General features: G+C 46.8%; 1 protein-coding gene across 17 annotated transcripts in view; it reads right to left on the bottom strand.

The window, feature by feature from the left end:
- The window catches only part of LOC133351196 (mucin-4-like), a 62,645-nt gene that overhangs the window by 24,066 nt on the left and 24,586 nt on the right, over positions 1-13,993 (bottom strand). For all 17 annotated transcript variants that reach the window (XM_061566224.1, XM_061566238.1, XM_061566239.1 and 14 more), the window contains 8 exons: positions 8,696-11,119; positions 6,745-6,881; positions 5,489-5,656; positions 5,159-5,326; positions 2,862-2,998; positions 1,870-1,958; positions 1,127-1,342; positions 119-346 (listed from right to left, as the gene is read on the bottom strand). In XM_061566224.1, coding sequence (XP_061422208.1) covers positions 119-346; positions 1,127-1,342; positions 1,870-1,958; positions 2,862-2,998; positions 5,159-5,326; positions 5,489-5,656; positions 6,745-6,881; positions 8,696-11,119 — 3,567 coding nt within the window. The remainder of the gene's footprint in view (positions 1-118; positions 347-1,126; positions 1,343-1,869; positions 1,959-2,861; positions 2,999-5,158; positions 5,327-5,488; positions 5,657-6,744; positions 6,882-8,695; positions 11,120-13,993) is intronic.

Below are 13,993 nucleotides of genomic sequence, written 5' to 3'. Positions count from 1 at the left end.
TCAAGAAACATTCTAACCATTGCCTATCACAACCTTGCTAGTTCCGTCTGTTGGTGTCCACGTGACACATTGTTCCCTTGGCGCTGCACTCAGTGGCTGCGCTAAAAGAGAAGCTTACGTTTGTATTTGTTGGCTTCGCGCGGTAGCCACTGGCTGATGTACACATTGTAGTAGTAGTAGAACAAGCTGTAGTCGGAGAACCACCAGGGGTTGTTGGGCGGGTCCCAGGGCGTTGGCAGCAAGCGCTCGTGCTGGCCCGTGATGAGGGAGCCACGAACATCGTAGTAACAGCGCACGCCCGATCCGTCAGGGTTCTGCCACACGCTTTGCAGCGTGTACGCCGCGCCTGACAAAGAGGGGCAGCACGGCGGTTCACCGGACGACCTCACCAAATCATCTCAAGGCCAACGGATCGCCAGTGTCATCTCAAACGCGAACCTCCAAAGCGTTGGGCTTCGCAGGAATTGTGAACGCCTATTAGATGGCTTCCCCTGTGCCGCGACGTCGGTTGTGGGAGTTGCTCCGGCGTCCTTCACCACGCCGGTGAGTGTGGGTTGGTGAGGGGTCTGGGGATGCCAGCTATCACTCAACAACTGATGTTAGCCATGGCTGGCAATCAAACACAGGTCGCCAGGTTCGTAGCACAGTGCGCTCACTCGTGCAATCGCCGCTGCACCCCAGTTATACAATGATAGATTGGGGAAGAGGAGGGGAGAAAAAGCGCTTTAAGGATGTCCTCAAGGCCAATGTGAAGAAGTGCAACAATGACACTGGCCAGAATACTGCCCAGGATCTCAGCAAACCGAAACTCTTAAGACGACAACAGGAGGAGGAAAAACGGGTGCTGCAGGCGCAGCTGCAGGCGCAACAGCAGCGCGTCGCAGGCCACGCGAGCGAGCCAGGGCGACGCGTCCTGCGGGGAAACACGTGGAGCACCAGCACTGCGACGACAGAGTCTGACGATCGCCAATCTTCAGACCCGCAGACACCGATGGAACACTGTCGACCTCAACACTCTGAGGGATTGCTAAAGAAGAAGAGACTAAAACAATCAAACAAAATAAATTAATCGTAAAAATCAGTCTTGATGGAAATGAGGTGAAGATAATTTGACTGCATTAATTACCATCAAACTGCTTGGTAGGAAAGTTATAGTTTTGAATGAAGTCCCCATTGATGAACGTAGAGTCGAGCCTCCCTTGCCAGTATGAGCAGGGACATGGATTCCAGAACCAAAGGTTACTCTTCTTCTCTGTGTTGACCCAGCGCAGACAATCCCGCTTGCTGTTCACGTTGGTAATGCTGTTGGTCTCCAGTCGGTACAACCACGTGCCCATTTGGCCTGCCAGAGGAAAAAGACACAAAGCCATGGTCTTGTGAAAACCGTTTGCATCGGTTGTGGCTTTTTTGTCTTGTCAATAATAACAATTTCACTGTATACGGTGCCATTCATACTAATGACATCCCACAACGCTCTACATTGATCATGATTCTATCTACGTGGCTTTACCGAAAGACCCAAATAATATTCAACATACTGTAAGTCATGTCCGTTTCACCCGCACCTTGGCGTGAGCGGCAGAGTGAGCGGCTCCCAATCACAAGGCCTCGAGCTCAAATCCTGGTTGGGGGTTGACTCGGCCCATCATCCCTTCAAGGTCAATACAATATATACCAGTTTGTGGGGAAGCCAACAGTGGCTGTCCTACTTATAGACTCGTCCCTGCCATAGGAATGTGTAATTTCCACCGCTGGCTCAGGGCTCTGAGCCGGAGAAGAGCACCGCTGTGCTCAATGCTAATTTGAGCCGGGCCACTTTCAGATTTTGATGAAGCGCGGCGAGCCGAAGGCTCAGCGAGGGCGACCCACCTGTGTTGCCCACCACGCTGTCCGGGCTGTAGCGCACCGCAACACTCTTGGTCATGATCGGGTCGTTGTAGAACACGTTGTATATTCCCCTTGGGTGAGGATCGGTGAGGATGGGTGAGAGATGGGTCAGAGAGAGAGGTGAGGGAGGGTGAGTAAAACGTAAGATAGATTAATTAATCGGAGCAAATCCGTGTCGTGAGGAACTCTCCACCGCAACTCCGATTAGCACGGTTCGCTATGTATGGTGCGAAAGAAGTTCAACGTGCATACGTACACCCGACACAGCCAAACTAATTAATGGTCATCTGAACGAGTGTTGAACAACACGACAATTGATACTCAGCTCACCAGGAAGTTGAAAAACACATTTCTAAAATCAACTTGTGTAGCAATTAGATACGTGGCGCTGCACTTTAAACGATATCAAACATCATCAGGACAAGCTCGATGAAGTCAAGCGTAACAAAATAGAAAGTCAGATGGCTCGTTAAAATTCAGCAAAGAGGAAGCTCAGCTTAGAGGAAAGTGCAACCCCAAAAGGTACTGCCACGTGATAACATCTCGAGATAACAAGATGAGGCACCACTCCTGCCTCTTTAAACATTCATGTACATGCGATGAGGAAGGGTCAATGCCCATCACATCGCTTTTCCTTTGAACGGTGTGCCATGGATGAATGTGTGGAGTTAGTGTCTTTTGTGCGCCACTGCCAATGCACCAGTGACAAATCATTTGTTTCATTTAATGAGGAGGTTCGACTGCGGCCAGCAGATGGTCGTCAACGGCAGTGGGAATTTGACCCTATTGTGACGAGGCGAGGTACGCACGCAAAACAACAATGATAGTCGTCGTCATCGGGAGTGTCATGGTGTCCAGCCCTCACGCTGCTGTGCCCGTCTGTGCTGCAGCAGCAGCAGCGGTGGCAGCCGTCGCTTGTTTCTGTCGAACGAGATGACCGTGGCACGCACGCCAGGCCCGTATGCACTACTCACGTGTGGTAACCCATGAGAACCTTGTTCAGGTTCGGGTCCCTGTTCAGCGGTTGCCACTTCATGCTGTTGTGCTGGAAGATGCTTAGGCAGAAAGAGAACACTCCATCTGTTGCAAGAATGGCCTGAAACGTGTTGGTCTGTGGGGTCGATGAACACAAACATAACACAACATGAAACGAATGCCTTTCTAACACAGAACACACTGACACGCAACATGAAACGAATGCCTAACTAACACCGCGTTGACAAGGGGCGTGGACACGTGATCCGTGTGTGCATTGTGGTTTCACAGCCTGCGGAGGGGGGCATGGGGGGCTGGGAGCACGGGGACCCAGTGGCCTTGCTTGGGGGTCTACCGAACCAGCAGTGATACATCCACTAATTTAGGGGGTGAATACGTCCGACAGTAATGGCCAGCGCACTGCGCTCAGAGTCAGGCAACCTGAGTTTGATTCCTGCCCCCGGTTGGCATCAGTGGCGAACCGGCCCTATGCACCCCACCTCGCTATCCTGCACTGACCACGATGGTGAGCTGTGGTCAAACAACCGCCATGACTTACGCAGCGAGGAGATGCCTTCATCCAGCAGCGGATTGACAAAGGGCTGATAATTATTGTTATTGCGTGCATCTGCCTGTGCTCTTGAAACATCCTCTCTCTGCCTTCGTATGCACAGCTCAGAACTATGCAGCCAAAGGGACGTTTATTGTTGATGCACTACACTGACACGTCACACGTGGCATACCTCTCCAGACCAACAGCCTCTGTCATGGCCTGTGTTTTACATTCCAGTGACTAAGGCATTATTTAAAAGCAGTTTTTTCCTCTTTAAATATAAAGTTCACGTTTAAAGTGGCAGGTGTATCGTATGGAAATGACAACAGAGAACGATACTGTAATTAGAATTCAAACAAATAAAACAACTTAAAAGGTTCGAACTGTATAACTGAAATTTTATTTTTAATTTAATATATTGATATATGTAATAAATAATAATAATGAACTTACAACTCTTTTTCAATACAATTCCAAATGAAGGTCTCTCATGCCATGTCAGCCATGGATATTGTTTGATCATACTTCACCGTCCTGGTCATTGCAGGTTAGTGGAAGAGGGGCCCCAGACCGGTTAAGATATCGCTTTCCACTGATGTGAGCCGTGGTCAGGACTCAAACTCAAGACACCAAGGTTCATAGACCACTGAGCCACCACTCCATCACAACCAACATTCGATGCCACGTGAAGTTGCACAAATATTTTACTTGACATCGTTACGAATATTGTAAACAATCTAAACAAGCTGATATTACACCTCGCAATATGCATCTCTCCGCATTAAAAACAAAAGTATTTCTGTCCACATTTCACCAGCCACACGGCCTTTTGCAAGTGAATGTTTTTAGCCGCATTGGTTTAAATCGAGCAAAATATGGACCGGTTTTGACACGCAGTATCGCACCAATGCAGGTGAACTGCCAATTACGTTAATGGATTATTTAGTGAATTGTAAATAGAATTATTGTTTTGTGTGAAAAAAACAATGTGCTGTGTATATCCAAGGCAAACAATAGTGCATGCAAAATCAACGATAAACTCAGAATAATTTAACCTGCAGTGCTGTAATAGCCATCACAGGAGTGTATTAGCCATCACAGGAGTGTAATAGCCACCACAGTGTAAGAGCCATCAGAGACTTCCTTCAATGTTTGGAAGTGAACAGCGAGCAGTCTGCTCGCGCTTCCGCCAGGACACCGTCCTCTGGCAAGTCTACAGCACGAGGTGCCAGCAAGGGGCTCTATCTCCCCCCGAATTATATTCCAATTGTGCTACTGGCACCACATCGTACTTCCCTTGTGAGAACTCTTGCAGCGAGCAGTGCATCACCATGTGTTATAGAACGTCTGACCTACAATTGAGCTATTTTTCCACAATAGGGGCACACCTATTACACACCTCTCAAGGAGTGTTCATTCCATGTCAATAATGCTGATATGACAATTCCTTAACGCTAAAACTAAATCAAGTGAAAGTGTAAATAAATGTGATTTCATGTTTTCGTGCAGCCACGCTTTCCCATTTTGACGCGCGAAGCCAGTTTAATGAGGGGCGGCTCGAACCCACTAGATCTTGGCGGTGGCGGGGCTCGTCGGGCGCAATGACCCCTCACCCACCTGGCCTCCTCCTGCAGGTGGCCTGCTGGGAGACGCTTTACCTGTGATCCTCCGCTCAGTCCACTCGTGACACACTCATTGCCGCAGACACAAAAGTGCGAAGTGTTTCGCGAGGAGTGTACGCACGTGTTGCGAGTTGTCGTTTTCTGTCACGGCCGGCACATTATCCCACGTTACTTTGAGGATCCAGGATGGTTGAAACGCGTTTACTGCACTGTAATCGCGCGCGATTACATTTTTCAGTGTGGTCACTATGTCCGGCACTAGATTCTGAGAACCGTCTAAGTTGTATTCCTGATGACATTAACAAAAAATACACACATCCGTACACTGTGATTGCTGTAGCAAGAACACTCTAAAGTAATAATGTAATGTACAAAAAAGTGTAAGTGTTTACGCAATGCAGGCTGTGTTGTCTGTGAGCTGTGTGCGTGAGCTCAGCGTGGGCTGCCGTACCTGGTAGTAGATTTTCCCAATCCCTGCGGACAAGTCTGCGTCGTCCCAAAACACCGCGATTATTGCGCTGGCGCTGTTGCTTCGGAAGCCGCTGGACGGTGGGTTGGGGAAGGGGAACTTTGGAGCGTGGCGTTTGTCCTGGAGTATGAAGGCCCCATTGTCCGTGAACTGTGGATGAGAACGAGACGTTGAGCAACGCGCTCCTGCTGGACGGACGTCTGCTACGGTTTCACAGGCAGCAGACATGTACGAATATCACAAAGCATCGGAATAAACCTAAGCAATCAAATCGTAAATTAACAACCGTAATTTATAGCTCTTTGTCAATCCACTGCTGGATGAAGGACTGTCCTTGTTGTGTCAGTCAGGGTTTTCACCGCCGTACTTCACCACTTTGGTCAGTGCTCTGCGAGACAGGTGGAGGGTCCAGCACCGGCTCAGATATCCCTCGCTGGTGATGTCAGCCACCACCAGAAACTGAACTTAGGTCAGTGGGTTGAAAGCTCAGTGCATGAATCAACAATAATAATACCCTTTAATAATCCAGGAAATCCTCGCTGACTCTCAAGACTTTTTAAGGAGGGTGATGCTACATTGGAATGTTTGGCCAATGCAATGAATGAGGGTTTGGCTTCGTGTGAGGAGTAAACCCACTAATGCAGGAAGATAACCCGCAGAGTTCCACGAAGATTGAATCTAGAATACATTAAATCTTGACTTAAAGCTTTCGTGACTGCAGGAATACATATTCTATAGGTCTGTCGGTAAAGCCACGTAGATAGAAAAATAACCTTACAGGCTAATCTCTCACAATACAAAGGCCACTGCCCCAGCCTCTGTGGTTGGACCATCTCTAGCTCCACCCACCTACATTGATGCACCCATCTCAGGCCTATATGAGACCTTGTCTCAGCAGCTTCCTCTCTGTCTCACACCTGAAGACGATTGCTTGTGTTGTGATCGAAACGTCGTGATATTTTTATTATTATTTTTCTATCTACGTGGCTTTACCGAAAGACCCATAGAATACTAGAATCCATTGTTGTACTGACTTTTCCTGTTCACCAAGAGATAGAGGTCAGTGTCTAATCCAAGTACTAACCAGGTTCAACTCTGCTTGGCTTCTGGGATCTGACTATATCAGGCACATTCAGGATAATTTAGTCGATGATTCTGTAAGAATTACCTTAACACAGACATATGTGTAAAACTTGTTTTACAAAGGAGAAACGTGATTTGTTTGGAAAAAAACTCACATAGAGGTAATTGTAGAATGTTTGTCCGAATGGAAATCCATATGGAATGTTAAAAGTCGGTGAGACAAAGTCATTTCCTCCATGGGACATCTGGACATCTCCGACTTGTGATCCATAGGCAAAGAGCCGGTTTTCCACTGCAGGAAACAATGCATGAGCAGCATCCACAGAAGCACGGGTTACCACGCATTCCCTAAGTGTTGCGCTTACATTTGTAAGAGTCATGTGATTTGTTTTGTGTCCTTCCAAATCACAGAACTGAACTTCACAATGAAAAGTAACACAGTAATATGGCTGAAAATGAAGGTTTTCAATCAGTGCACCTCCGATTAGCCCTTTTGGCTACGTATCGCGCGAAAGACGTTTAACATATATACATAGAAAATACCCGCCGCAATGTACATCAGAAGTGTTGAGATTTGATGAAGAAAATGAAATAAAAGCTGAAAAGTGTAAAAAAAACATGGAGAGATGCATGCTTGGAATCGAGAGACAGACTTCGGAACTTGTGGACCAGGGAACAACCGCAAGTCAGATATGTCACATTGTTGAGGAGAATAAGTGGGATTGGCTCGGACACATTGTTGGAAGTGATGATGGCCGATGGATGAGACTGGTGACAGAATGGCAGTCAAAGTCGAGAACGCTCCCAAGAGGACGACCACAACAGAGAAAAGGCGATGACATCAGCTCACGTGCAGGAGTGAGATGGATTCTGGTGTCATAAAACCGTGATACTAAGCAGGGAGGCATTCATCCAGCTGTGGATAGACCATGGCTGCTGATGATGACGATGCCTGGGTGCAGGCTTAGAGAGCCCTCAGAGGGCACGGGGCACAATGCATAGCCGCAGGAATTTGTATGCGTCATAACACGGCCAATTCCTGGTCTGGAACGCATGGATGGACACAGGCAAACATTTAACCCCTACTGGGTAACGCCCTGCACATACAGCTTCTGCCCGCATTCCATCAACGGCTCAGCTTTGAGTCTCGGGGTGATACACAATGCCAATTCCGGAAAATGTTAAACCCGAGGGCTTGTTTCTGATCCTTTTGATTTGTCAGACTGAATGTTTTAGCGGTAGGGTGTGGGTTTTTGTATCACAGAAATGTGTATTGCTCAATGACACATCACATGTGTTGGTCTCCTAATCTGCCATATAAGTAGATAACATCCAATGTATTGCATGGAGATAATGTGGCATTGATGGCTTCAGCCAGTTCTATGAGAAGCAGATTTAACCACGAATCCACTCCTAACACCTCACAGCAGCATGGTGAGGAGCATTCATCTCTTCTCTGTGTGTGTCACAACGGCTGCACACTCGTTAGCTACGCGACCGGATTGTACGGCGTTTATCAAAATGGACTGGACTCATGAGAGTGCGTGATAACAAATGTTCAGACTTAGTGCCTAAAGTTATTCATGACTTACAGGTAAGGCCATGTTTCACCTCGGAACATTACATCGTACCCACAAAGTGTCGCATTGGCTGGGTGGCTCAGTGGCAGACCGAGCCGCTCGCAATCGACGGAAGGTTGCGAGTTCAAATTCTGGTTGGGTGGTGACTCAGCCCATCATCCCTCGGGGGTCACTCCAGCGAGTACCACTATGTGGGGGAAGTTAACAGTGGTCGTCTTATGCATAGACTCACCCCCACCATAGGAATGTGGAATTTCCACCACTGGCTCAGAGCTAATAGGGGATACGCACCACCTCTAATCTCATTTGAGAGGGAAATTACTTTGAGAGTTAAAATTGCAGGGTGAATGACCCAGAAACCCAACACAATATCTGGAGCGCTGACTGCAACCGTGACTGCTTTTTCCCAGCATGCAACTGCGAGCGAGTGAGTGGAGCGGTGTGGAAGGCTGTGAGCCTGATGGATTGGTGCGAATGTTCCAGCTGATGAGTGAGTGTGACGTGTTCAACTGGATGTGTTCAATACCTTGTGCCGCAGTTGCATTCGTTGTCAAGGGAGTCGTGGTGCTTGTGGCCGTCGTAGAGTTTCTTGTGGTAGAGATTTCCGCGGAAGTAGTGGCTGTCGTAATAGTTGTGTTGGTGATTGGGGCAGTTACCATGGTGATAGGAGTAGTTGTGTTGGGGATAGGAGTAGTTGTGATGGTGATAGGGGTAGTTGTGATGGTGATTGGGGTAGTTACCATGGGGATAGGAGAAGTTGTATTGGTGATAGGGGCAGTTACCATGATGATAGGAGTAGTTGTGTTGGTGATTGGGGTAGTTACCATGGGGACAAGAGAAGTTGTGTTGGTGATTGGGGCAGTTACCATGGGGACAGGAGAAGTTGTGTTGGTGATTGGGGCAGTTACCATGGGGACAGGAGAAGTTGTGTTGGTGATTGGGGCAGTTACCATGATGATAGGAGAAGTTGTATTGGTGATTGGGGCAGTTACCATGGGGACAGGGGAAGTTGTATTGGTGATAGGGGCAGTTACCATGGGGACAGGGGAAGTTGTATTGGTGATTGGGGCAGTTAACATGGGGACAGGGGAAGTTGTATTGGTGATAGGGGCAGTTACCATGGGGACAGGGGAAGTTGTATTGGTGATAGGGGCAGTTACCATGGGGACAGGAGAAGTTCTGTTGGTGATTGGGGCAGTTACCATGGGGACAGGAGAAGTTGTGTTGGTGATTGGGGTAGTTACCATGATGATAGGAGTGGTTGTGTTGGTGATTGGGGCAGTTACCATGGGGACAGGAGAAGTTGTATTGGTGATAGGGGCAGTTACCATGGGGACAGGAGTGGTTGTGTTGGTGATAGGGGCAGTTACCATGATGATAGGAGAAGTTGTGTTGGTGATTGGGGCAGTTACCATGGTGATAAGAGTAGTGTTGGTGATTGGGGCAGTTACCATGGGGACAGGAGAAGTTGTGTTGGTCATAGGGGCAGTTACAATGATGATAGGAGTGGTTGTGTTGGTGATAGGGGCAGTTACCATGGGGACAGGAGAAGTTGAATTGGTGATAGGGGCAGTTACCATGTTGATAGGAGTGGTTGTGTTGGTGATAGGGGTAGTTACCATGGGGATAGCAGAAGTTGTATTGGTGATAGGGGCAGTTACCATGGGGATAGCAGAAGTTGTATTGGTGATTGGGGTAGTTACCATGGTGATAGAAGTTGTGTTGGTGATTGGGGCAGTTACCATGGGGACAGGAGAAGTTGTGTTGGTCATAGGGGCAGTTACCATGGTGATAGGAGTAGTTGTGTTGGTGATAGGGGCAGTTACCATGGCGACAGGAGAAGTTGAATTGGTGATAGGGGCAGTTACCATGTTAATAGGAGTGGTTGTGTTGGTGATAGGGGTAGTTACCATGGGAATAGCAGAAGTTGTATTGGTGATTGGGGCAGTTACCAAGGTGATAGGAGTGGTTGTGTTGGTGATAGGAGCAGTTACCATGGTGATAAGAGTAGTGTTGGTGATTGGGGCAGTTACCATGGGGACAGGAGAAGTTGAATTGGTGATTGGGCCAGTTACCATGTTGACAGGAAAAGTTGTGTTGGTGATTGGGGCAGTTACCATGGTGATAGGAGTAGTTGTGTTAGTGATAGGGGCAGTTACCATGGTGATAAGAGTAGTTGTGTTGGTGATTGGGGTAGTTACCATGGTGATAGGAGTAGTTGTGTTGGTGATTGGGGCAGTTACCATGTGGACAGGAGAAGTTGTGTTGGTGATAGGGTCAGTTTCCATGGTGATAGGAGAAGTTGTATTGGTCATTGGGGCAGTTACGATGGAGATAGGGGTAGTTGTGTTGGTGATGGGGGCAGTTACCATGGTGATAGGGGTAGTTGTGTTGGTGATGGGGGCAGTTACCATGGTGATAGGGGTAGTTGTGTTGGTGATGGGGGCAGTTACCATAGTGATAGGGGTAGTTGTGTTGGTGATGGGGGCAGTTACCATGGTGATAGGGGTAGTTGTGTTGGTGATGGGGGCAGTTACCATGGTGATAGGGGTAGTTGTGTTGGTGATGGGGGCAGTTACCATGGTGATAGGGGTAGTTGTGTTTGTGATAGGGGCAGTTACGATGGGGATAGGGGTAGTTGTGTTGGTGATAGGGGCAGTTACGATGGGGATAGGGGTAGTTGTGTTGGTGATAGGGGCAGTTACGATGGGGATAGGGGTAGTTGTGTTGGTGATGGGGGCAGTTACCATGGTGATAGGGGTAGTTGTGTTGGTGATAGGGGCAGTTACGATGGGGATAGGGGTAGTTGTGATGGTGATAGGGGCAGTTACCATGGTGATAGGGGTAGTTGTGTTGATCGGGGCAGTTACCATGGTGATGGGGGCAGTTGCTATGGGGAGAGTGCTAGATTCGTTGGTGGGGTTTGCGATACTGGTCACTGCTTGTGTAACTGAAATACAAAAGAAACATATAAAATAACACGTTTCATTTAGTCAAGTGAGAGGCATTGGAATACGAAATTGACATTAAGCAAAAATATTAAACCATAATGTAAAAAGTATTTTATAATAATACAGTACATGGCTTGGCACCTTCTTGTCTTTCAGTAGCCCTGGCATTGACCAGAGTGGACTAATGCCCATATCTAACGAAGTGAGTCCTTGCCTATCCACTTCTGGTATTTCACCTGTACTTGTTTAAACAAGCCTGCCTTTATCTTCTTTGGTTCTTTCGGTAAAGTCACGTAGATGGAAATAAAATGAAAAATATAACTAAAATAATCATAATAAAAACCAAAAACTCACGACGTTTCGATGGCAACACAGGCAGTCATCATCAGGTGGAGAGAAAAGGGTTGGTCCCCTTTTCGACGACTGCGACCGAAACGTCGTGGGTTTTTGGTTTTCATGAATAAATGTTATTATTTTTTATTATTTTAATTGTATTATTTTCTATCTACGTGACTTTACCAAAACAAACAAAGAATATGAATTCCTGCAGTCACGAAAGTTTCAAGTCAAAAGTTAAGCCTGTCTTTCTTGAGACACTAAATGGTAATATGGGTCCACAGTTTACTGTATGACACGAGTATTAAACTGGTATTAATCTAATCCTGTTGAAATTTTTCACTCTCATGACGGCCGAGTGGTTGATTTATCTGCAGGGATAAGTCTGTATGCGTGTAAGTACGCGTGTAAGTATGCATGTAAGTACGCGTGTAAGTATGTATGTATGTAAGTACGCGTGTAAGTATGTATGTAAGTACGCGTGTAAGTATGTATGTATGTACGTACGTTGAACTTATTTTTCACCGTACGTGGCCAACCACGTTCACCGGAGTTGCAAAGCAGGCGAATTTTTGTTGTTAGATTGTTACATATTTTCTGAGATTGTCACCTCTTATGAGTAGCATATCTCCATCCAGTTCAGCCCAGCTAAACTAGTATAGATGAGTAAGCACAACATGGGATTTACTGTGTTTCACAATTTCCAGATACAATCCTAAAATAATATTGCGTCCAATGTTTAAGGTCAACTTGACACAAGACAAATATGCGTTTTTCTTGAGGTATACAAAGGCAGCTTTAGAAACCTGAGCGTTTCACTGCATTGCCCTTGTGAGTTTCGATTCAAATTTCTTAGCGACCCTTGCCAGGAAGGGAAAATGCTTTCTCTCAAATGCCCTCCCTTGATCGCGAGAGACGATAAACCCCATACCTCAGCAGTGCCGTGAAAGAGTCTGGTTCATGCAGCTTTAGACTCGGTTGCTACAAGGCATGCATGCACAATATGAAGACATGAGATTGGGCATTTGTGGAAGAGGTTTTGAGACTTTTGAGATTGATAGTTTTTTTTTATAATAATCTGGCCATGCAGGATGATAAATGCTAAATACACATATCAGTTGCCGCGTCATTTAAATGCTGGAGTAGATGGTGAAGGCAATATTGGTTTTAAAGAGCCGACGATGCGTAACTTTGTATGCCACAAGTCCAGTAGTTGATGCAGATTTGTACCGAGCGGTGCTTTAGAATCGCTAGAGTAGGGGCTCCAAGCTAGTGGTCCACGCTTTTGCGCTCTGCAGCGCTGTGGGAAGTGGACTATGAAAATGCTGAGGCACCACAGTTTTTTGACAAACACCATGTTTTATAAATGCCCATCGTGCAACTATTAACAATTGTCAATATAAGCTAAAACAAAACTTTTTTTTTCCCTAGGTAAAGTCCACTGAGCTATTAGCTCTTTTTCAGAAGCGACCTGGCCACAAATCATAGCTCAAATATTCTCATCGCATGTTTCGAAATGTGGAGGAGAAATCGGAGGACCTGGAGAAAAATCCATGCCACCACGGGGAGACAGACACGCAAACCCCAAATAGACAGCAGGAGGCGTCATGGTGTGGCACGAACCCACGACCTCCTGCACACCAGATAAGGTAGTTAACACCTCACCACCGCGGCGCCCTTAAAGCCAGCCAATCATTTTTTGGGGCCTCTGAATTCACTTTTACAGTGATTTTAGAGTGGTTTTAATTCCTAAACATGTCAATGGTGCATGGTAGTCTGTGAACATGTTTTGATGGTTGACAATGGTCCACTGGACCAACTTCGCCCATCAAATTGACGGCGGCTGTGGGAGACCAAGATGGGGCTGTGGCTGTAGTTGAAGGTTGTGTGGCAGCAAATGATGACGATGGGGGTGATGAATTTGATGATGAGGTTTGAAAGCGTCACTAAAATGCCATGAAGTGTGGCATTCGGCCAAATTTTCAGAGCGTCGTTTTAAACTTTTATTCAAATTCGTACTCATGATAACATTCTAACTGTTTTGACTGACCCACCATCGCAATATAGGCATCACAAGTAAATAAAGTATGAAGCGACTCTTGTAACACTTTCATTGCCGGAACAATTCGTTGTTTGAAACGCTTTTGTTTACTATGTATTTTTTTATTTTGGTTATCTGTAATCTTTCAGTAAATCTCTCCTGGGCAACAAAACACCCATTTTTCCACGATGGCTGATAATCAAGATATTGTGACCAATCTCGTGCAGAACAAAATGAAAACGAAATAAGCTCCTGGATTAAAATTCTTGCTGATAAATGCTGTGCTGGAATTGTGCGCATTGCTGATTTTGCTGATGCCACAACTGGGCTTGGAATGGCTTGCGCCACATCAAGCCGCACCTGTCCCAGCAATGCAGAACTCGTCTGCAGCCTTGGCTGCCTCACACGAGCCGGAGTGCGCAGGTGGGCACAGGTATGCACAGGTGAGTGTGACAATGGATGTGGCGCCAAGTGCCCCACATTTGTTTAACATTCA

The sequence above is a fragment of the Lethenteron reissneri genome, chromosome 36, assembly GCF_015708825.2.
Source record: "Lethenteron reissneri isolate LAM-NWPU_2019-01 chromosome 36, ASM1570882v1, whole genome shotgun sequence".
Lineage (NCBI taxonomy): Eukaryota > Metazoa > Chordata > Hyperoartia > Petromyzontiformes > Petromyzontidae > Lethenteron > Lethenteron reissneri.
The sequence above is the reverse complement of the archived record's forward strand: the minus strand, read 5'-3'. Positions and strand labels throughout refer to the sequence as shown.